The following is a 25,472-nucleotide window of genomic DNA, read 5'->3' on the forward strand; positions in this document are numbered from 1 at the left end:
ATATCAGTAATGATTACATTTATGCTTACTTTTTTGAGTAATGTTTAGATTATCAAAGACTAGCTTCAGTTAAATAATTGTTCAGTTTAATTTATGTTTCTGTTAAACACAATACAATAAACTGCTGATCAATTATATTTTCACTTAGAATCGGCACTTCTGACGTAAGAAAGATAATATTTAACATTCCTAATTTCAGACTAAAAGTGCTAACTGTGCATTCATTCTTTTCTAATTTAATGTTAATTAAATTAATGAGAATAGACACAGTCTCAATAAACATGAGTGACAACTCATTGTAGTTAGCAGATGGTTTAGCCTGCTAATCTTGTCCCCGGGTCTGGATTGTCACCAGTTAACATGTCTAGTTCTTAGAATATAACTTTAAACATATATAATAGAAAATGATGCCAAATTTGAAAGCATTCAGAATTCCCCAAAAAAAGTGTAGTTCAGAGTGGTTGAAAACTTTTTAAAGAATTTATTAAATCACAATCATCTGTTATGCTTCCATCCATGAAATGTAAACACAAGGGGGGATAAATCGAGTCAAAATTGCCAAAATGCATTTTTTTTTGGAATGGAAGATTCTTTAGATTTGGCCTAGTTAACAATCTGGATATATACACCGACCAGGCGTCACATTATAACGTTATAACATTATGACCTGTATAACATTAATTATCTCTTCATCATGTCACCTAGTTATTAAGTGGGATATATTGGGCAGCAAGTGAATTTTATCCTCAAATTTGATGTGTTAGAAGCAGGAAAAATGGGCATAAGTAAGGATTTGAGTGAGTTTGACAAGGGCACATATGTGATGGCTAGATGACTGGGTCAGAGCATCTCCAAAACTGGAGCTCTGGTGGGATGTTCCTAGTCTGCAGCATCAGTGTTTATCTAAAGTAGTCAAAAAAGGAACAGTGGTGAACTGATGACAGGGTCATGGGCAGCCAAGGTTTATTGATGCATGTGGAAAGCGAAAGGCTAGCCCATGAGGTCCGATCCAACAGATGAGCTCCTGTAGCTGAAATTGCTGAAGAAGTTACTGCTGTTGATTGGCTGCAAAAGTGGGACCAACACAATATTAGACAGGTGGCCATATGTCCTAATTTTGCTGTTGTTTTTGCTTATATAAACAACGGTTACTAATATATATATATATATATATATAAATTAGTAACCGTCGTTTTGGTGCAGGAACGAGGATCCGCTAATCTAAACATGTGGTTCATTCAGTTCCCCAACCTATTAACAGGAAGAGAAAGAGGAGAAACAGTGCATTTAAAACGTGGTTACCTGAAAGACTAAGACAAGCCTTGTGCTGTTCATAAAATAATCCGCATAACATACAACATATAGCAAATAATGTCTTTTAAATTATATTATGCACCAAATAGTCTACTTCATGTCCAATAAGGCGCCGGATCAGCGTTGAAGCGCTGACGTATTTGCACTTCCGGTCTGCTGTAGAATGAGTTGTTGTTCTCAAAATGGCGCCGTTGGACCTGGACAAGTATGTTGAAATCGCAAGACAGTGTAAATATCTTCCGGAGAACGATCTCAAGGTTAGTTGGACATTTCCACATGCTGGGCGTTTTATATTAACTGTATAGCCATTCAAATTCAGCCTTCAGTCTAATCATGGGGTAAAGCATGCCAAACTGCTAAGTATTAGCTAGGAGATAGTTAGCTAACCGAGCTAACAAAATGCTAGGTTAAGACCGCTTTCGTATTTTTTCTCACCCGTATTCTTGTACAACACCGCCTCTATCACTAGGTGTATAAATGCCTTCGTTCTCTTATTGGATGATGTTTCCGAGTAGCCAATCCCACCACAGGGGCGGGACACTTGCAGCCAATCCGAAGTAGGAGGTGTTTTTTCGGAATAGGGTTGGGGTGAAAAGCAAGTTAGTAAGCGCTTTTTTTTTTATGGTTGTTGTTGCTAAAACATAATTCCATATGACAGTACGAGCCTACAAAATGAAAGCTTTAAAAAAAAGTCTTAATTATGAAATGGTCTTACATTTGTAAATAGATTTAGCACGTTTAATAGATAGCATTAGCTAACAATGTTACAGGATAGCTAGTAAAAACCATCGAATTTATGTCTTTCAAATATATGAACACACAGCTGCCTGGTTTTGTGATAGCATTGCCGCTTTTTGTTCTCATCTACAGATAAGCCAGCATTGTGCTTTTAGCCGTCTAGGTATCTAACATAATTCATTAATGAATTACCGACACACCTTTCTGTCCCCTTTCTGTTCAGCAGCATCACTGACTCTAAAAAAAAGTCTGAGCTGTCTGAAGTGTAAATACAACCACAATTGAGACCTGTATTTGGATTAATACATTTGTGATTAGTTGAGTAGTTACAAGGTGGTCGCACATGAACGCCAACATAAAGTCGTAATTGCAACGTGTCTTTTTCGACGAGCTCCGACTTACTGAGTTAGGCGCGGGTTAGTCGTGCTGGCCAGAGGAATTGTGACCTGATAATGTTGCGATTCCCCTTAAAAAAGAGAGAACTGGACAAATTTCTGACTCCCTACTAATATAGACATGCTTTCCAACTCCTGCTCGGAACGTCTGAGTTTTTTCGACAGCTCCGATTTTTGTCAATTGTGAGTCCGTGACGCCAATTCAAGATGGCAGCGCTCTTTGAAATGCAGAGCAAAAATGATTAGACTGATCTAACTGCCTTAAAATAGACTTTTTTTGTTATTAGTAATAAAGAAATTTGCCCCTACGGTTGTTCGATATTTGAAAAGGGTATAAAAATCTAACGGAAGGCTTCTTTAACAGCACATTTCCAGTTATAGGACTTCTGTGGTCTGGTGTTTTATGGTACTGTTAGAGTATAATAACACTTATGGAAGATTATAGACTGATATTGCAGTCTATGTTCAGATTTAACCAAGTACAGTATATGTATATTAACTAAGCAATAGCCAATTTTGTTGAACATAGTTTACACTTAACAAGTTAAAATGATTGTACAGTGTCCACAGTGCACTGAGACGAGATGGGCATACAGAGGGCAAGTTCATTGCAAGAATGACACACATTTACATTCTCATTCACACCCACCAACTTGGTGTCTTAGATTCTTCGGACCTGCATATTGTTTTATTATGGGGCAAACGGATGGTTTGATTTCCGATTTGATTAACAAATAATTTAGCTACAGATGTATAATCAAGCAGTTCTCTGACTTGGCACACACCAAATCAGAAAGCAATATCATGGTCTTAAAAGTCCTGAACAACAGCATGCTGGTTGCATGCTGACACTAGAGCCTGCTGCGAACACAGGCTAGAGTTTTAAATCATTCATAGCCATTTGCTGCTTTGCTATTTTAGTTTAACGTCTATTAATTGTGCCGCATTACCCCATCAATGTCTCAGAAGTCAAACCGTGGCAATTTAAATACCCACTAAAGGTATTTGTTAAAGATTTAATGCAGTTAATATTTTTCCATAGTCATCTAAATGCCACTTTCAAAACTCTCACATTTGTAACAATGATTTTTCTCGTAATTGTAATGGGAAACTGATAGCCAACTCATTTTCTCCATTTCTTTTACTCCATTGAATAGTCCTGTAAGAATTTGCATCTCGTATTAAATAAATTTATATTTTTAAGACTTTCGAACAATCTTTAGTTGCAGTGACTTATACCATGATGTTTTATCTTTGTTTGCATTCTACTAACTGCAAAATTAAAATAAATGACCATGATCAAGCTTAGTTATGCAAAACAGTTATGCTAACTTTTGTGCTATTTGTGTTATTGCTATTGGTTTGTGCATGTACAGTGGGGAAATTAATTATTTGATCCCCTGAGAGAGACAGAATATAAAACATATATCAAGTTATAATGTATAAAAATTATAAATTAATTTGTATATGATCGAGTGAAATAAGTGTTTGATCCCTGTACCAAATTAACAAGAATTCTGACTCCCACAGACCCTAGTTAGTCCTGTCTCTTTAAGTTCTTCTAATATCAACTCGTTATGTGTATAAAAGACACCTGTCGCAGAATCTACCTGCACAAGGCTGGAATGGGCTACAGGACCATCAGATTGTTGCCTTGGCTGTATGTTTTTGGTCACTGTCATGCTGGAAGACCCATCCACGACCCATCCTTAGTGTTCTAGCCAAAAGATTCTCATCCAAGATTCTACAGTGCATGTGGTGAAGTCTTCCTGTACCCTTAGCAGAGAAAGACCCAAAGCAGAATGTTTCTTCCTCCATGATTGACAGTGGGGATGGTGTTCTTGGGCCCATATTCAGCATTTCTCTGCCTCCATCTGACCACATCACATTCTCCCAAGCCTTCTCTGAATCATTCAGGTGTTCGTCTGCAAACTTCAGATGGGCCTGTTCAAGTGCATAGAGCAGAGATACCTTAGTGTGTTACCAGTGGTTTTCTTGGTGACTGTGGTCCCAGCTCTCTTGAAATCATCAACAAGCTCCTCCTGTGTAATTTTGAGCTGATCCCTCACCTTTCTCAGGATCATCCTTACCCAATGAGGTGAGATTTTGCATGGAGCTCCAGAGTGACTAATCTTGTATTTCTTCCATTTTTTAATTATCGCTCCAACAGTGGTCTTTTTCTCACCGAACTTCTTGCTGATGGTCCTGTAGCCCATTCCAGCCTTGTGCAGCTCTACAATCTTGTCCCTGACATCCTTTGACAGCTCTTCGGTTTTGCCCATGGTGGTGTAGAGGTTTGAATGAAAGAGGTTAAATCTGTGACTGGTGTCTTTTATACACATGACTTCTTTCCTTAATGGACAGGACTAATTTTGGTGTGTGGGAGTCAGAAGTCTTGCTGGTTGGTAGGGGATCAAATACTTCTTTCACTTGATCAAATACAAAATAATTTATATAAGATTCATTTATTATTATTTTTTAAACATTCCTTCTCTTTCTGTTAAAATAAACCTACCATAACAATTCTAGACTGTTAATTTCTTTGTAAGGGGGTAAATTTACAAAATCAGTTATTAATATAAACAATATTTTGACTGCAAATATCATGTTAGTAATGCTGGAATTAGGTAACTTGCTTTATTTGTTTTTCAGTATTGTACATATAACCAGCAGAAAAACATTTGTATGGCCTAATTTTTAAAAGGGTCAGTCAATGTGGATGTTCATGTCTCCCAACTGAGCATTTCAGATTTGCTTATTATTTTCTAGAAATCATCTCACTTTATCTTCTTCTTCTTCTTCTTTTTTCGGCTTCTCCCATTAGGGGATCATCCGTCTCCATACCCCCCTGTCTTCTAAATCTGCTTCTTTCAACCCAACTACCGCCATGTCTTCCCTCACCACTTCCAAAAACCTCCTCTTTACCGATATATCCCATGTCCCTCCTCTGCACATGTCCAAACCATCTTGATCTCGCCTCCCTCACCTTTGTCTCCAAAACGTCCTACATGCACTGTCCCTAATAAACACGTTTTTAATCCTGCCCATCATTATCACTCCCAACGAAAACCTCAACATCTACAGCTCTGCTACCTCCAGCTCCACCTCCTGCCTTTTACTTAATGCCACTGTCTCTAATTCATACAACATTGCAGGTCTCACCACAGTCCTATAAACTTTCCCTTTCATTCTTGCAGAGACTCTTCTGGAGAATAGTGATAGCAGGAGTGATTTTGTGATTGAAGAGTATCTGCAAGAGTGAAAGGGAAGGTTTATAGGACTGTGGTGAGACCTGCGATGTTGTATGGACTAGAAATCATCTCACTATTCCTTACAAATAGTGTGCAAAACTTAGGGGTTGTGTCTGTCTTAGTTTCTCAGATAGAGTTTTAAAATGAAATGTACTGAGCATAAACACATTCAAGGTAGATCTTGTAAAGTGTGTGCATTATGTATTGAAAATATAGTCAAGAAATTATTCTCATCCTTAATACCTCATTAATCCAGGATTGGGTTATTTTATTCATTCATCGTTTTGCTTGAAAATCACTCCAGTAATAGCTTTCATTAAAAAAATTGAACGATTTGGTGTGCGTTAGGGTTTAAGATATAGAGGGTCTAAGCAAGAAAACAAACTGTGCACCAGATTATAAAATGGAACTGTGCACCTTCTGTTTTGGAAAACAGAAAAACAATCCTATTTTTTATAAATTGTAATCTCAAAAACAAACTTTGCATTAGTACTGAATGTAATACACATTAGCTAGTGTTTGCCATCAATTTATACAAATTTCTAAAGTAACTATTTTTTTTAATTTTGCCCTTTTCAGAGATTGTGTGATTATGTATGTGACCTGCTACTAGAGGAATCAAATGTACAGCCAGTATCCAGTCCAGTCACTGTTTGTGGTGACATCCATGGACAGGTGATCACAAGAAATCTATTGTATTACATCTTGCTTTGATTTTTTTTAATGCTAATTTGTGTGTTCAATAATACTCATGGTGAATTCTCTCTTTTTTTACATCCCTTAGTTTTATGACTTATGTGAACTTTTCAGAACTGGAGGGCAAGTACCAGACACAAACTACATTTTTATGGTATGATGTCAAGGGAAATAATTTCATAATACTTCACTTTATAGCAAAAACTAGAATTTCCATGGGTTGTTGCATTAAAGGAAATAAATATTGCATTTATATTTAACAACATAAATAACAAACCCGATGGACTATAATATTTATTTTTAAGTGTATGATGTAAACTAAAAACATACCTGCAGTGAGCTGTATTCTGAAGATGTTCTGCTTATTAACTGTGCAGATTTATATTTGGAAGGTTGTATTAATCTTCACTGCAAAAATAGCAGTATATAAACTAAAATGAATAGGGTGTGATGCATTCTTTTGTATTTATTGGGAAATATGATGCAGTGAATTATTGCATACATGACATGTACATACATGATTTGCATGATTGCAATGTCACTTTAACACTGGACTGGCACAGCATAGTGCCAGCATAGTGTCAGCACAGTGCCACTTTAATAACAGCACATGAACACTTTAATACAAACACACTGGGACACTTTAATCTGTATTCCTGTCTAATTTATGTATATTGTATTATTCTTAAACTGATCATTATAGTTTAGTTATACTTATATTTTTAATATACATACATTTTTTTATTTTTATTTTATTTTTATATTCTATTTCTATTTTCATGTTTGCATGTTGGACAGTCGTAAAAAGCATTTCACTACATGATGTACTCTGTAAGAATGTGTATGTGACCATAAAATTTGAATTTGATTTGATAAATGTCCTTTGCTGATGTTATCTTTTTATAAACCATACCTTTAGTTTCTGTCTCATGTCAGCTATGCACACCTTATTGAGCATGTTTGATAAATACATAATCTTATTGATAATCTAAGATAGATTGCACAATTTTGTATAAATCATTATGGATGATTAATATATATCTCTTCTTTACCAGGGAGACTTTGTGGACAGAGGGTATTACAGTTTAGAGACTTTTACATACTTGCTAGCACTTAAAGCAAAGTGGCCTGACCGCATCACACTGCTTCGTGGGAATCATGAGAGTAGGCAGATTACACAAGTGTATGGCTTTTATGGTAAGTATTATAAAAATCATAAATATGCACTTCAGAGTCAATACATACTCAATACTTGTTTCTTTCTACAGACGAGTGCCAAACTAAGTATGGAAATGCCAATGCTTGGCGATACTGCACTAAAGTGTTTGACATGCTGACTGTTGCTGCTGTAAGTACAAAGTTTTCCAGTTTGTAATTACCTGGATATGTAAAAATTGTATAATCTTTAACGGGGCTTGTAATGACAACTAGATTACATCATAAAGTGCATCTTCTTTAAAAACTATTGTCACTTTTGATAAGCTGATAGTAAACATGGCTGGTCATTTGCAATGTCAAATACCTCTTTATGTAAAAGTAGCCCATGTTGAGTAACTAAAATGACCAGACTATGTAGTGAAAGCTGATTCTGGCCTGCAAGAGTGGAGGTTATAGAAGTGCATGTTTTTCTACAATTCACTGCACAATACTGACAAAAGTTCTTGCAGTTATATTGCTATGCGTGGTAATGTAATATGCCATAAACCTTTAAAAAAACAGTTTTCTTTAATGCAGCAGATTAATATAACACAATAACCAAATGTAGCGGTATAAAAAATACACTAAGTAATGATGTTTAAATGTATTCATTAAACAGTGTAGAGAAGCAATAAACTTTTTGCATGTTGTTGTTCATGCCAAATTTTTCAGACGTTTCTCTGACTTCTTGTGTAGTCTAAACTGTTCAACAATGCTCCTGATGTGTAGTTTATCTATGAGAAGTAGCATTAATTACACAAAAAAAGAATGCGGAAATATTTGTTAGCAACGGTTAAAGAAAAAAACAAAAAGGTGTCACAAAATAAAAATTGTTACCGTAATTTCCGGACTATTAAGCGCACCCAAATATAAGCCACATCCACTGAATTTTACAAAGATTTTTATTTTGAACATAAATAAGCCGCACCTGTCTTTAAGCCGCAGGTGTCTACACTGAAACTAATGAACTTTACACAGGCTTTAATGAAAGACCGTGACTGTAACATGGTGTAACGGGTGAAATATGTTGTGGCTTTTTTAAGAGCAGAGCTGCATTTTTGGGAATAGCCTTTTTCTGGTATTACTGCATGTGTGCAAGGCTGAGGAATATGTCCTTATTATTTTCTGATGCTCATTTCTAAGTTTCTTTGACTAAGCCGTAACGCTGTTGCCAAGAAAAATAAAAAAGCACGAGTTTTGGAAACCTGTCTGTGCTTATATGATTTCTTTTGCAACTGGAGTTAGTGAGCTCTCCCTTCACCCAGACTCAACGCGTTACAACGGCTTGTATCTAAACAGTAGATTCCTACCAAGAAAGTCATTGTTCACTATCTTCCTCCTTCCTTTCACAACTATTTATCTCTTTAGTTTATCTTTTGGCATCGTCGTGCGTTTAAAAATCACCATCAGTGAAGCTTTTCTCCCGATGCCGTGCAGCTCAGAACACAGGTGAAGTGGGTTTTTTTTCATGCTCGGTTGTTTTTAGCGTGACGAATGATTCGCATTTCCTGTTGACAGTCCGAGTGAGCGTCAGGTCAAACCCCAGAGAAACATCATTCATATTTATGTGGTGCGGTCCGATTCAGTGGGAGCGCAATTTAATATAAAGAGTTTCATTGGTTCACCTAAACCCGTTCGACAATTTCATTGGTCTAATGTTATGGGGCTCAGTTTTTTTGGCTTGAAGTTTGTGAAACCCGGGAAAACACAGGAAAAATCCATAAATTAGCAGCTTTGTTGTTTAAGCCGCGGGGTTCAAAGCGTGGGAAAAAAGTAGCGGCTTATAGTCCGGAAAATACGGTACTTTTTTTACCACCCATTTTCTTTCCACCCTGTTGTCCCCAATTTTCTCTTATTCCTCTTTATTGTTTCTGATCCAAATAGTGACATCCACAGAGTCACATAACAGACAGTTCCTGGTTAATAAATTATCAATTATCAATCAGCTAACCCTGGGCAAGCATATTGTTCTCAAGGATTTTTCCAATTTATATTGTCTGTAAATCTCACATTAAAAAAAACCCTTAAAAATAGTAATTGAAAATTAAAAGCATTACAAATCATTTAACTGAATGATGCAGTCATTGGAAAAGAATGTAAATTCTCATAAATTCTATATTTTTTATTTATCAGGACCTAAATAACAATTGAATGGGTTTCCCAAACTCTATAATAAACTTGCTCAGCTCAGATGACAAAAAAGAACAGACTTATCTAGTCATGTTTTTCCGAAAAGTAAACCCACTCTTATACAGGTTTTTCAAGTCATTTCAGGAGGTCATCAAATTTAGTTTTTTGCTTAGAGATGGTAGAAAAAAAAAAGAGCGACATTATTTGATCTGCACGCCCCTGCAATCACAATAAATGTTTGTTCACTATAGCACAAGCACAGAGACTGAACAAGTATTGCTTTTATAAAACGATGGCAATAAAAATTTCCTTTCTATCCAAAAAGAATAAGCAGCAGTAATTCATTTGCTAAATTGTATCTGAATGAAAGTCAGAAAACTTCTTTGGTATGGATGTTTAGTTATAATGCAGACTACCAAACACAGTGCAAAATCATCACAACTCTCAAGGATCCTGTGGTTGGGGTGAAGTTTTTTGCTTATTTTTAAGACATTGAACCCAAGCACCCCAGCATGCAAACATCTGAATTACTAAATGAGGGCTAAATATGATGGTGGTTAGAATGGCCAATTCATTTCCAAACCGGAGCTGTTTTTGGATCTTGAGAGCTGTAAATAAACAATTATCAAATTTCAACGAACTGAAGCATTGTTATAAAAAAGACTTGGCTGAAACCTTTGGAAAAACTAAAAGATCCACAGAAAACTTTTACTTTGAAAATGTTCCTCTGTTGTTTCCTAAAGATGGTTTTACATTTGACTGAATTATAAGATGTAATTATACCCACCTGGGTTTTAAATGTTGGAAAAAACAAAACAGCTGTTGTATTTTTCCATTTTCATGTTATTTGTCTACAATCTCTGAGCTTACAAATCTGTTTTCCCCTCAATATATACAGTATAAAGTTTATAAAGTAACTTGAGTGCTAGAAGAAACTATCAAGTTGCATTATAATTTCATCCCTTCACAAAAGGCCATCTGAAGTGAGTGAATGAACTGATTTTCCTTTAAGAAATGAAACAGGTTCGGAAATATGTATTTTCCCGACCCACTATATACATTTCCACTGTGTTGCATTGATTATGTGCTGCCCTTAATCCACAGTTAATAGATGAGCAGATCCTTTGTGTGCATGGTGGCCTTTCACCTGACATCAAGACTTTGGACCAGATTCGCACCATTGAGAGGAACCAGGAAATCCCTCACAAGGGGGCATTTTGTGACCTTGTCTGGTCTGATCCAGAAGATGTTGACACTTGGGCTATTAGCCCGAGAGGTGCTGGATGGCTTTTTGGTGCCAAGGTCACCAATGAGGTAAGATTATTCACTCCATCTTTAATGATAGTACCTGATTTCCACTAATATATAATATATTATACTTTTGAGCCCCTGAAATGAGGTAACTTTGTATTAAAATGGTTGCAAGTCCTAAATGTTTCATAGGCAATTTTATATTCAACCCCTCTAATTAGACCTGAAACTCTGCCCTTCAATTGCATCTCAGTTGTTTCATTTTAAATCCGATGTGATGCCATGTGTAGCCCAAAATATAAAGATTGTGTCACTGTCCAAATATTTCTGGGCCGAACATATCTATATTATATTTAGAAAATACGTGTGTGTGTGAACGTATTGTGACATTCCTGCCTGTACGAGGAATGAGGATCAAAAATATTTTGTCTTCATGCTCTATGTTGAGGCTGGATTCACTAATAATAAAAATGCATTTGCTTAAAGCATTTATGTTTGTCCATGTTCATGTTGATTAGACCAGTGGTTCTCAACCCCCGGGCTGTGGGCCAATTGGTACCGGGCCGCACAGAAATAATAAATAACTTTATTTTATATTTTGGAAAATTACCTGATTCACATATGTCTACGACTCACTCTTGACGCATGTCAAGATGCTTGCCTCGGTCACATGTCTTACCTACACCCACTACCTTCTAAAAGGGTCCGCGCTGGCCGGTAACACATAATACATTACTGCTAAATTAAAACCCCCATGCTAGCAAAATGAACCAAAAAAACAAAACAGTGGATTCACATTTATTATTATATTTAGAAAATACCAGTTTAATGCCACACCTTAAAGGCCGGTACCTGAAAAGTTTGTCTGACATTAAACCGCTCCATGGCGCAAAAAAGTTTGGGGGCCGCTGGATTAGAGTATTGAAAAGTCTTTATTTATAGCAGGGCAGTGTTTGATACATCTACTTTAAATACGTATTTCAAATATAAAAAAAGGATTTTGTAATTTGTATTTGATAGGGTTGGTGAAAATGGCTTTTTATCGTATTTGTTTCAAAATACTTTATTTTTGTAGTTTTAAAATACTTTGTAAGAAATCTACATGATATCATAAAAATGTGTTCTCTGATTGGTGCCTACTCAGTAGTTTGCCCAGACTTGTTGAGATCAGAACAGAAAATTTATCCATATGGAAGAATGTGGTGAAGGTAAGAAGCGTGCAGGCTGCCAGCGTTCAAATAGTTGTCCAATGATTGTTAAATAAATATTTGATTGCCAAATACTGTACCCTAATTGAAGTAGCTGTTTAGTAGGATCATGATTTTGTATACCACTGCATGAATGACTGCCTGACACACATTATTATATTTATGATTACAATTAAATGATTAATTAGTTAGAAACTAGTTGCTATAAATAAGGGTGCCATCTGTTGTCTTCTTATGAATGACTTGTTTGTCACTGAGTCAGTGTTGCTGATGAAAAGTAGCCCTTCGTTACCAAACACCAAGTAACTAAATTAGGATACAATTCTGAATCATTCACAAACTGTTAAACATTAAACTCTTGGTTACTTTAAAAAACCTTTATATGGGAGATCACAGGGAAATGTATATGAATATTGGATCTGTTAACTGGTTGCATACGTCTGATTTATTGTGTGACTTGGCCAGAGAAAATGCTGCTGCTATCAAACATCATTGTGATGATGAAGTGGATCAAATAGGCCAATAGATTAATTTTGTTATGCTCAATTGTAAAAGTATTTTTTTGTATTTTTAAAATACAGTGGTTTTATTTTGATACACTTAAAGATAAGGTACTTAGATTTTTTTTTTTTTATTAAATTTTAATGCATCTTTGCCCAACCCTGAGTTAAGGTACATTTAAAACAGATTTTAAAAAGTGTGATTAATCATAAGTTAACACATGACTATCATGAGATTAATCGTGATTAAACAAGAATTTACAGAATTGGGACTAAATGGCTTTGGCCTGTTGAGTTGATTTACATCTCCACTCTGACCAATGTTTAAAAACAAACCTGTATTGTACAATATTAATACTGTTTGCACTCTTACTACCATTTGTCCCATCTCAGATTTTCTGTGCTACTAACAAAGCAAAAAAAAAGACCAGATAGTCTCAGTTTAGGCAGTGCACATGTGGCGTGTGTGGTCACGTGACGTTTTTCAGTTTGCAGTGCGGAGACCAGGTGAAGATGGATGTAGCAGACCAACACCGAACTGGTAGCCAAAAAAAACGCTACCTCTTATATGGTGATATTTTAGCTTCAAGATTACCAACACTGAGCAGAGAGAAGTACTGTGCAAGATTTTGCTAAATTAAAGTTGCTACATCATGTAGCAATATGACAAATCTGTAACAGGTTTTACTGATTCCGGGTCAAAGAGACTATTTATGTTCCATTTACTTTTGCCCCACAGCTTTTCTTCCCTCGGGACAGCTAATATAGTTTAGCAAAACTATATGTATATATTATATAATATCTGGTGTCTGTTACATCCTGTGTAAACAGGACCATTTCTAACCATTTGAAACCGCAGGCAAGATTCCTATTATCACCCCCCAGTGCTCTGCTCTCCCGTCACAATGCTCCACTCTCACACCATACAAATCATTATTTATATTTTTATAGAGATAGCTAATGGTTAAACTAATTTAATAATAATGAATGCAAAATTGCCTGAGATCCAAGTATATAAACATATACTGTATATCAAACTTTAGCAGAAAAGCGGGTAAATAATTGAAATTGTCGAAGGCAGCGGCAGGGCGTTCCCTGTTTGTTTGGGCATAATGTTTCAAATATCTTACTTTTATGAATATATATGTTTTTATTTATTGTTTTATTCAATTCAGCTGTACATTGGAGGATTTTTACAATAATGCAAATGTTATTTCATTTTGTAAACCTTTATAGTTGAACAAATACACGTTTTAGCATTATCACTAATCTGTGCAATTTCCTTGATAACCAATCAAATGGACTCATGATAACATTTATTATATTGCAATCGCATGTCGCAATAATGACAACTAATAATCGCAACAAGACATTTTTCCCAAAATCGAGCAGCCCTACACACACAAATATTTAGTTACACACGCCTTTTGCTTTGATTACGGCACACATTCACCATGGCATCATTGCAATAAGCTTATGCAATGTCCACATTTAATTTCATTCAGGTTTTTAATAATGTGTTGGACAGTTCTTAAACCAACTTAAGAAGCATCAGAAATCTGCTTAGTTGTTTTCCCAACTTGATGCCATGCCCATAATTTGTCCCTTCTGAAAGAGTAACATCTTTTTTATGACCACAAGCTATGTCTTCCAACATGGTTGTTTAGAACATAAGAAGCTACTCACTGCATCAGTTAGGGTAAAATGACTTATGTATTTTTTTTTACAATTATTGCTTTTTTTTTATTTTTATCTAAGGTTCATGCATTTAATGTTAATTAATTAGTTTATTTCCTTAATTGCACATATCGCTTAATTGCATCTAAATGTAGTTTTATAACATCCATGTTTTTTCCCTCTGTTTTTGCAGTTTGTCCATATTAACAACTTGAAACTAATTTGCCGTGCACACCAGCTGGTTCACGAGGGCTACAAGTTTATGTTCGATGAGAAGCTTGTGACTGTGTGGTCAGCGCCCAACTACTGCTACCGCTGTGGCAACATTGCCTCTATTATGGTGTTTAAGGATGTGAATACACGGGAGCCCAAACTGTTCCGTGCTGTGCCTGATGCAGAGCGAGTCATTCCACCCAGAACCACAACGCCCTACTTCCTATGAGGGCAATGCTTACTGTGTCCACCCTCCACTCTTTCTCATCTTGGTCAACCTCTCTTTGTTTGTTTGCTTTTGTTAATTAACTTTTTTTTTTTTCTTTAAAGAATATGCATGCCCTTTCACTACCCTCCCACTGAAATTAGATTATGAGGAACCTTGAAAATATTGCTAGCCCTTTTCATGAGAAGTGCAAGCTTGTCATGTAGAAATTTGATGTAAAGTAAGCAGTACTCCTCTTATTGCTGTTTGTTTGTTTGTTAAATAAACATACATTGATTGTATTATATGTGGTACTACAACTCCTTAAAAAAAAGTCCACGACTATATTAGACCAAGAGTGTAGGCCTTTGACTTGGTTTGAAATGGTTTATTCTGGCCCTGTTTCCTTGAAGTCTGTGTAATGAAATTACAAGATTGGGTGAGGTTGGACCAGGTGAAGACACAGAGGAGGCTGTGATTATTTTGTACATTTAAAATTGTATTGATAATTTCTTTCTTTTTTTTTTTTCAGATATGTTGTATTTTATTATTGTAGAGATGGTGACCCACATACCAATTAAATATTGAAAAATAAACCCCTTTATTAATAATTTAAATATTTAGGAACCTGTGTTTTTTCTTGGGTGACATTAATCTTTGACCAAACCTCAGATGTGTCATATTGCGTGTTGTGTTTGTAAGAAAGTGACCCAAAATGGTCATAAGGTGGCGTGCGTGAATATACCAAAATACGTGTATTTGCCCCGCCCCCTGGCGGGTCATTTGTTTGGCAACCCAGACAGCCAATGAAAAGCTTGGCTGTATGCGACATCATCGAGTTCGGTTGAGAAGCACGTTTGTGTGAGAGGTGTTTTTCAATGGAAATTGTACAGAAACGGCGAAGTCACCGACAGCGGTAATCACACATGCACCGACGGAACAACCCCAAAAACAATCCTCATTTTGTGATTGCAAGTAAAGATGAATTAAGTGGCTGGTAAATGCCGCAGACGGATCGAGTGTGCATTGGTATTTCTAAGATTTCATACAACTGCATCAACGCAGAACAGCGTTTCCCCCCTTAAGGGCTCGAAGAAGAAAATACAATACACAGGTGATGTAACGTTAGCGGTTTTCTCTCTACCTGTCAGAAACAGGATTTTCTTAGAGCGGGTAGCATCTTAAAAAAATCTCATCACTTTCGCTTGTACAGTTGTTAAAACGTGTCTGTCCATTTAGCGAAACCTGTGCACCATAACTGATCATTAGGAAATCATTTCTCCCGTTAAACCTGCACGAACACACTCGCTTATAACCTGCATCAATACCGAGCGAGCTTCATATACTGTAGCACAGCCCGGAGACGAGGCGTTATAACAGCGACAGGAGAAGCTCGAACTAGTTAAAGTGACGTTAGTTAATTCCCTATTGATCTATTTCTTCTCAATGTACAGTTTTCTTCAATTTAACTTTTTATGTTTTTGACAGATCCACAATCTTCGGGACATTGCCGAGCTGTGAGATCTTTGCAGGCGATTTGAAACAGGTATAAAGGTAAGTGCCTTGTGTGAATTTTATTTATAATCACAGTCATAGTGTTTAACTGTGAGAAGGCACATCTCCGTGTTGGTTTGTACCCAACATTAGTGTGCCATTGAAAGAAAGAGCTCTGAAATATAGGGTCAAACGATTGTTAGACCATTTGTGTAAATGGAGTAATTGTGCATGTGCCTGTATAAAAACAGAATTGTACATGTGCATGTTGAGATTTGAACAGCCTCCTGACGGGGCCACTTCCAGACAGTATACTATTAGACTAAAATAATGTAAAATAATACGCCACATAAGGCATTTAGTGTAATGCTATTCATAGTGTCTAAGCGCAGACTCATTGATAAATAGTGACGTCCTTTACTGTCTTATTGGTTTAATAATATGCAGTCACCATTCAATAGGCAGCGGCTGTGGGATTCATGAAACCCAATCGGTTACGTCTAGTAACTCACTATTTCGACTATATTTAGTACTCCCATGGGCAGATTGGTATGTTGGATTACTATGTGTCCTCTGTTTTGATATCAACACGAAAAAACATTTAACCTTTTAATGAGACTCATTAAGGTCAAGGCACTGAAATAGCAGGGCAGGATTTGGAGGATGCTGAAGACACTATACACATATACACTATACATAGCATGGCGTTTATCTTTGTTTGAAACCAACATACGTTAGAGATGGTTTTTTAGTGCCATTATTAGAGACTTTGCTGTGTGTGTGTGTGTGAATATTTGTAGCAGAAAGTTTCCAGCATGCTTATGTGACTTCACCCATTCTGCTTATGTTATTAGCTTAATTGTCACTGAACATGACCTATATTGCACCTAGAAATAAAAGATTGGTGAAGGGAACAGAGGTGATGAGGAGGTGATGGGTAGGTATGGCTTTAAGGAGAGGAATGTGGAAGGGCAGATGGTGGTAAATTTTGCTAAAAGGATGGAAATGGCAGTGGTAAATAATTTTAAGAAGAAGGAGGAGCATAGTGTGACATATAAGAGTGGAGGAAGGTGCACACAGGTGGACTATATTTTCTTCAGGAGAAGCAACCTGAAAGAGATTGGAGACTAAGATGTTGGCAGGGGACAGTGTAGCTAGACAGCACCGGATGGTGGTCTGTAGGATGGCTATGGAGGTGAAGAAGAAAAGGAGGAGTGTGAGGACTTTAGGAAGAATAAGATGGGGGAGACTGAAGGAGGAAGACTGTGTTGTGAGATTCAGGGAAGAGGTCAGATGGGCTCGGTGGTGGTAAAGAGGTGTTGGATGATTGGGGAACTACTGCAAAAGTGATTAGGGAGACAGCTAGAAAGCTACTTGGTGTGACATCTGGAAAGAGAAAGGAAGACAAAGAGATGTGGTGGTGGAATGAGGAAGTGCAGGAAAGCATAAGGAGAAAGAGGTTGGTGAAACAGAATTGGGATCGACAGAGTGATGAGAAAAGTAGATAAAAAAATGAGAGAGAATGTTGGATGATGTGGAGATGGTAAAGCATAGGTGGTAGATGGTAGCTAGGATTAGCTAAGAGGAAGTGAAAGCAGATTGAGAGGATGAAGAGTGGAAAGTCAGTTGGACCAGATGGCATACCAGTAAAAAATTAAAGATATTTAAGAGAGATGGCAATGGAACAAAATTTGGTGCAGGACATTCATAAGGACAGTGTGACAGCATTGAAGTGTGCAGAAAAATAACAGACTGGTTCAAGGTGGGGGTTGGATTGCATCAGCAATGATCGGCTCTAAGCCCTTTCTTGTTTGCAGTGGTGATGGACATGTTGATGGATAAGGTGAGACAGGAGTCTCCATGGATTATAAAGTTTGCAGATGATATTGTGATTTGTGGGGAGAGTAGGGAGCAGGAGGAGAAGAGCCTGGAGAGGTGGAGGTATGTGCTGGATAGAAGGGGAATGAAAGTCAGTAGGAGTAAGACAGAGTACATGTGTGTGAATGAGAGGGAGGGCAGTGGAGTGGTGCGGTTGCAGAGAGAAGAGGTGGAGAAGGTGGGGAAGTTCAGGTAACTGGGGTCAACAGTGCAAAGTAATGGAGTGTGTGTTAGAGAAGTGAAGAAAACAGTGCAGGCAGGGTGGAGTGGGTGGAGAAGAGTGACAGGAGTGATTTGTGATAGAAGAGTATCTGCAAGAGTGAAAGGGAAAGTTTATAGGACTGTGGTGAGACCTGTGATGTTGTATGGATTAGAGACAGTGACATTGAGTAAAAGACAGGAGGTGGAGCTGGAGGTAGCAGAGCTGAAGATGTTGATGTTTTCGTTGGGAGTAACGAGGATGAACAGGATTAGAAACGAGTTTATTAGAGGGACAGCGCATGTCGGAAGTTATGGAGACAAGGTTGAGGGAGGCGAGATTGAGATGGTTTGGACATGTGCAGAGGAGGGACATGGCGTATACCAGTAGGAGAATGCTCAGGATGGAGGAGCCAGGCAGGAGGAAAAGAGGAAGGAAAAAGAGAAGGTTTAGGGATGTGGTAAAGGAAGACATGCAGGTAGTTGTTTTGAACAGACTGGTATGAAGAAGGATGATCCGCTGTGGCCGCACCTATTGGGAGCCAACCGAAAGAAGTCGTCGTCACTGAACATGGCATATTAACATATATGCACTATAAGTATATAGCCAGACTTATCACTGGATACCTAATCTTTCTTATCCATATGTGCTTGTTGAACAACCCATGACAGAATCAGCCCCCTATTTGCTGTAGTCATAACCACCACTCTTCTGAGAGGGCTTTCTAGATTCTAGACTAGATTTTGTAACATGTCTGAGGATTTGTCCATTCAGCCTGAAAGCATGCGTGAGAAAAGTGTAGTCAGAGGTCTAGTTCAACCTAAACGTGTATGATAGTTCTGGGCTTTGTGGAGGCCACAACTTTGTGTTTATGGATCTTGCTTTGGCACAGGGGCAATTTCATGTTCAAACAGTTTTGGGCTCTCACTGTAATTCCTTTGAAGAGAAAGTTTAATGCTACAGCTGAGAAAGACATTTTAAAGAATTGTGTTCTTCCAAAATTGGGGTATGGGTGTAAGGGTTGAGTGTTCACATACTTTTACCCATATAGTGTACATTCGCATATCATATGGACAAAAGTATTGGGATACACCTCTTAATTATTGAATTTAGGTGTTTCAGTCAGACCGATTGCCACAGGTGTATAAAATCAAGCCTCTAGACATGCAGTCTTCATTTATATTTGGAAGAAAAAAATGGGTCGTTCTGAAGAGCTGTTAATTCAAGTGTGACACTGTAATAGTATGCCACCTTTGCGATAGATAGATAGATAGATAGATAGATAGATAGATAGATAGATAGATAGATAGATAGATAGATAGATAGATAGATAGATAGATAGATAGATAGAACGAACGAACGAACGAACGAACGAACGAACGAACTTTATTGTATTTGGCATCTACCAGAAGTGCAAAATGTAGCAATAGTGCAGATAAATATATAGCATATTTATAGCATGTGATATGTACAGTGAGTAAATATAAAGGCTATAACAGTGCAGAGATGTGTGGACATCATTAAGAAGTACAGAAAAATGGTTCTAAGACTATGGCATTGAAGAGCAAATGTGCAGAAGTGAAAGGTTATAAAGGTTATGGCTTTTAAGAAACGTGCAAGCTGAATAAACAGTCTATCTGTCTGTCTGTCTGTCTGTCTGTCTGTCTGTCTGTCTGTCTGTCTATCTGTCTATCTATCTATCTATCTATCTATCTATCTATCTATCTATCTATCTATCTATCTATCTATCTATCTATCTATCTATCTATCTATCTATATATATATTATATATACACACACACACACACACACACACATTATATACACATATACATGAATGTGAAATGTTGGGCAGAATGTACAGTAGGGATATAAAGATACATATAGATAAAAAAAAAATAGTGCAGATGTAATAAGGAGTAAAAAAGATATACTATGTAATATGTACATGTATAGTACAGAGGTTATTTACAGTGTTTTGTTTTGTGTTTTTTTTTTTTTTTTTTTGTGATCTAGCGGTGTAGTGTAGAGTTCAGTGGTGTGATGGTGGATGGAAAAAGCTGTCCCTGAACCTGCTGGTTCTGGTGCGTAAGTTCCTGTGTCTCCTTCTTGATGGAAGGAGGTTAAACAGTTTGTGACTGGGATGTGAAGAGTCCTTGATGATGTTGTGAGCTCTGCGCAGACATCTGCTGTGGGGAAGGTGTTTAATGACAGGTAGTTCCGTGCCAGTGATGCATTGGGCTGTTTTGACCCTTTCACCCTTTGCAGGGCTTTATGTTTACACACAGTGGCGCCTCCGTTCCATACAGTGATGGAGTTGGTCAGGATGCTCTCGATGATGCAGCGGTTAGAAACTCGTTAAAATCCCTGGGGACAGATGAGCTTTCTTGAGACTTCTCAAGAAGTACAGGCGTTGTTGTGCTTTCTTAACCAGAGCTGAAGTGTTCTGCTGCCAGGACAGATCTTTAGAGATGTGAACTCCCAGGAACTTAAAGCTGGAGACTCGCTCTACCTCAGTTCCATTGATGTTGACTGGTAGATGTCTCCTGCTGTTGGATTTCCAAACGTCCACAATGAGCTCTTTAGTCTTTGTGGTGTTGAGGGTCAGGTTGTTGTTGGCACACCATGCTGTCAGACTTCGGTTCCTTCCCTGTAGCTTAGTGATCAGTACAGTGTGGAGGACTGTATTGAAAACTGGCAAACTGGTGTGGGTCCAGTGTAGGTGGTAGGCCCGCAGTGAGGTGATTCAGGACCAGCTTCTCAAAGCACTTCATAGCGATAGGGGTGAGTGCAACTGGGCGAAAGTCATTCAGACATTCGGCAGCTGAGTGCTTAGGCACTGGTATGATGGTTGTGGTCTTCAGGCATGTAGGAACCGTGGCTTGGGCCAGTGACAGGTTGAAAATGTCAGTGAAAACCTGTGCCAGTTGTTCAGCGCATGCTCTGAGAACATCCACTCTACTAAACGCTGAATAGACGTCCGTTGTTGAAAGTGAAAGTGGGCTGTAAGCAGTAGAGTCCGTGATTGAGATGAAATGTCCTATGCCTTGATCAAAACGAGCAAAAAAGCGATTGAGTTCGTCCGGTTGGAAGGCACTGCTGGTTGGTTGAGCTGTAGGTTTGTAGTCTGTGATGGTCTGGATACCTTTCCACATGCGTCTGGGGTCAGAGTTGATGTCCCTCCTCTGCACATGTCCTAACCACCTCAATCACACCTCCCTCACCTTGTCTCCAAAACATCCTACATGTGCTGTCCCTCTAATAAACTTGTTTCTAATCTGTTCATCCTCGTCACACCCGACAAAAACCTCAACATCTTCAGCTCGTACAGTATTGTAATTACCTCTACCTTCAGTGAAGGTAAAACTCAGTTTCAGCATGCCAAGACATTTTGGACAGTGCTATGCTTCCAACTTTGGGTTAATAGTTTGGAATTAATAGCTATTCCAGCATGACCGTGCCCCAGTGTGAAAAGCAAGGTCCATAAAGACATGGTTGGATGAGCTTGGTGTAGAAGAATTTGACTCACCTGCACACAGCCATGATTTAACCTTAACAGCACCTTTGGAATGAACTGAAACAGAGAACCAGGCCTTCCTCTCCAACACCATATTAATGTCTAAGTATTTAGAATGCAATGTCATTATGGTCTGTGCTGGTGTTAATGGTCAGGTGTCCCAATACTTTTCTTTTTATATAATGTTGTCTAAATATATACTGTGTACACTACATTCTCTTGCATTTATATGGTTAGTGTTCCAAAAGCAAATAATGACAAATTGATCTATATTCTATATATTTTATAAATCTATATATTGATCTAAATTATAGTATGGAAATTCTAATAATGCTTGATTTAAGAAGAGAAATTCTACTTCTGCATGATGCACACAATTCACCTGCAAGAATTTAACTATTAGAATTTGATCATCTTATTGGTGACTTTTGTGCTTTAGTTGCTTAATACTATGGAGATTTTTTCAAATATACGTTTTTGTTTAGCTATTTAAGTATGCATATATTGAAGTTTAGATCTGTTAATATTAGTAATGTAGCTCCATTTAGTTAATTGCAAATGGCAGCAAAAATAATTTCATATCTTTTCATCATTGCGGTGTTTTTGTTTGGTTTTATTTTGTCTAATTTCTTGACATTTTTGAACATTAACTAAAGCTTTTGATCTGCATCTGCATGATATTAGGCATTGCATTACTGCCATGTGATTTTTTGAATCACATGTCATCTATTGAATAAATGAGTTGTACAGATGATCCTGTTCACCTCATTTTGCCATGTTTTTTTTTTTTTTTTTTTTTTTTAGAAGACTTGTGCTGTGATCTTTGAGCACTTTCTTGTGAACATAGTAAAGTAACAAAAATACTTGTATGTGTTTTTTGTATGTGATAATTGCCTTATTATTATTATTATTGTTGTTTGTTAATCTTCCCCTTCTTCTTTGTCCATCGCCAGAACTGTTATTGTAGATTCTACAGACATAAAATTTGACCAGTATGTAAAAGAAAAAAAGAGGCTTTTACTTGTCACATGTACATTACAGCACGGTCACATTCTTTCTTTGCATATTCCAGCTGGGTCAGCCTTGATACAACATATTTGGAGCATAGAGGATTAAGGGTTAAGTGCTTGGTCTAGAAAAAAATCCATTGATGAATAAACATGGTCATTCAGTACATTCAGTTAGTCAATTAACTTACTGATTATTAACTAAACAGTGTAGCCTCACTAGTAAGCAGTTTTCTTAAGTCTTACACCACTCTTTAGTCCCAATCTCTTTAAGTTCTCTTTGCATTATATGTGTGGAAATGTGTGGAAATGATCATAGTTAATAATCATAGTTCTACTGTTTTTGTATTGTTGTAATTTGATTTGACTAAACTAAATAATCTCTAATTATGATCATTTTTATGATCAAGATTGTCTTCTGGCCTCATTTCTTCCACAAAGATCCTTTCAGGTTTTAATAATGTGTTTGATAATGGGTTCTTAACTCAATTTGAGTAGTTTCAGCAATCACCCTAGTTGTTGGAAAATAATTGGGCCCTTCTAAGACAGAGTAATATTGTTTTCTTGACTGCAGGACATATATACCAACAAAATGAGAAGCAAAAAAAAAAAAAAACCGACAAAAAAAGTGTCTGAATTTTTTTTCCAAACTCAAGAAACCTGATCCTAATGTGTGACCTGCACTTGTATGTTTGAATCACAATGCACTCTTACCATACAGTGGATATTTTTAAGATTTTATTTGGGTTTAATTGGGATTAGAATCTACTTGCTCTAAAAACATAGCGGTCATGAGCCAGTAACATACACACGAACACACTTCAAAATTTTGGCTGTAAGCTACCTTCATGAAATTTTGATTGTTTTATGCAATAAAGTAAGAACTGGCTACACGTGGTTTGCTCGGCAAATGGTGCGGGCACGTGCAGATTGCTGCTTGTGACGTTTGTTTGTTTGTTTGTTGATTTATTTCTCTGTCTGTTAAGGAAAGATACTGACCAGCTAACTCATGCTTTAATTCAGGTTTTGTCATTAGAAACAGTCCATTAACTCCCAAGTATATTGTTTGAATCTGCAAGTACATTTTCAAGTATTTTAATACTTTTAATACAAATTGAAAATGCATTTTTTTAGGTACAGCAATTTTTGTCTCAGTAACTATTTTACAGTTTCACTTACATTTATGAGCTGGTAAGTTTTTACTTAAGTGGCCAAGCCTAAAAACCTCTTGAAACATTACTTCTTCATACCCGTAGGTCCTGTGTGAAATGTTTTTTTAAGCACTTTTAACTGTGGACATTGTACCAAAGCAGCTATCCAAAAAAAATAATAATAATAGGTTATGAAGTTGAAATGTTTAAGTTTAGTTTGTTCATTATACTGTAAGTTTATCCCTAATGAGAAAGCCAGTGGTGACTGTGGCAGGGGAAAACTCCTTGACCACCTTGAAAACTATTCACTGTGGTTATCTCGGGTCACAGCTGCTCTTAGAAAAACTTTTCATTGTGCCAGTTATTCAAAAATTAAATGCACAAACAATGCCATTTTTCATGAATCTATAATTATAATTAGTATTGTTAAAAATGATATCTTGAATGAGTAATGATCAGATGGTGTGATGAATACAAACTAGTAAACTGAAATAACTAGAAATGGCTAACAGGAATATAGGACATGCGGACATACAGACATGCGGAGTCTCTTTTAATGTTTAAAAATAAGGTGGATTGAAGTGGCTAATGAATTAAAGGAATGACTGTACAGTACTGTGCAAACGGTTTTGGCAGTTGTGAACAAAATGCTATAAAGTGAGAAAATAAAAAAAAATCAATATTTGTGGTACCCACCCTTTGGCTTTCAATTCTTACTTTTGCACACTTTGTACACTTGCACAAATTCAGGGATTTTGTACGATTAGATTCAGGGATCTTCTTTCGGCTGCTCCCTTAATAGGTCGCCACAGCGGATCATCCGTCTTCATACCCCCCTGTCCTTTACATCTGCCTCTTTCAAAAAACTACCTGCATGTCTTCCCTTACCACATCTATAAACCTCCTCCTTGGTCTTCCTCTTTTCCTCCTTCCTGATGGCTCCATCCTCAGCATTCTTCTACTGATATACTTCATATCCCTCCTCTGCACATGTCCAAACCATCTTAATCTCGCCTCCCTCACCTTGTCTCCAAAATGTCCTACAAGTGCTGTTCCTTTAATAAACTTATTTCTAATCTTAATTTATTGCTCTAACTTGTAGCACATCCTTCCCAGCTCGGTCCTTCTGCCTGGCCAGTTGGTACAAATCCTTTTCTCCTTCCTTAGTGTCCAACCTCTCATACAGCTCCTCATATGCCTTTTCCTCAGCTTAAGCTACATCCCTCTTCACTTGCTGCAGCATCTCAATTCATTTTTATTTGTATAACACGTTTAACAATGAACATTGTCTCAAAGCAGCTTTACACAGATAATGCGGTGATAAAGAATTAATACGATTTTCTTTATATATAAGTTTGTCCCTGATGAGCGAGCCGGTGGGGACTGTGGAAAGGAAAACCTCCCCAATCACTTTGTACTCCTGCCTACTTTTCTCATCACTCTGTCGATCC

At 37.2% G+C, this 25,472-nt stretch overlaps 2 protein-coding genes across 7 annotated transcripts in view; both read left to right on the forward strand.

The window, feature by feature from the left end:
- Positions 1-1,414: 1,414 nt before the first annotated feature.
- On the forward strand, positions 1,415-15,392 carry ppp6c (protein phosphatase 6, catalytic subunit). The gene is made up of 7 exons (XM_083531979.1): positions 1,415-1,571; positions 6,278-6,373; positions 6,483-6,548; positions 7,450-7,591; positions 7,663-7,742; positions 10,826-11,035; positions 14,551-15,392. Exons 1-7 carry the CDS (start codon positions 1,497-1,499, stop codon positions 14,797-14,799), a joined length of 918 nt encoding a protein of 305 aa, XP_083388105.1. The 5' UTR covers positions 1,415-1,496; the 3' UTR covers positions 14,800-15,392.
- Positions 15,393-15,601: 209 nt separating this feature from the next.
- Positions 15,602-25,472, forward strand: part of scai (suppressor of cancer cell invasion) — a 35,938-nt gene continuing 26,067 nt past the window's right edge. For 3 of the 6 annotated variants that reach the window (XR_014531830.1, XM_083531895.1, XM_083531897.1), the window contains exons 1-2: positions 15,602-15,691; positions 16,264-16,329. The gene's annotated coding sequence lies outside the window, so the exon portion shown is untranslated. Of the gene's footprint in view, positions 15,890-15,916; positions 16,177-16,263; positions 16,330-25,472 lie in introns of those variants that run through there. The other 3 variants (XM_083531894.1, XM_083531898.1, XM_083531896.1) reach the window with 2 other exon arrangements.

Source organism: Silurus aristotelis (assembly GCF_946808225.1).
Source record: "Silurus aristotelis genome assembly, chromosome: 26".
Classification (NCBI taxonomy): domain Eukaryota; kingdom Metazoa; phylum Chordata; class Actinopteri; order Siluriformes; family Siluridae; genus Silurus; species Silurus aristotelis.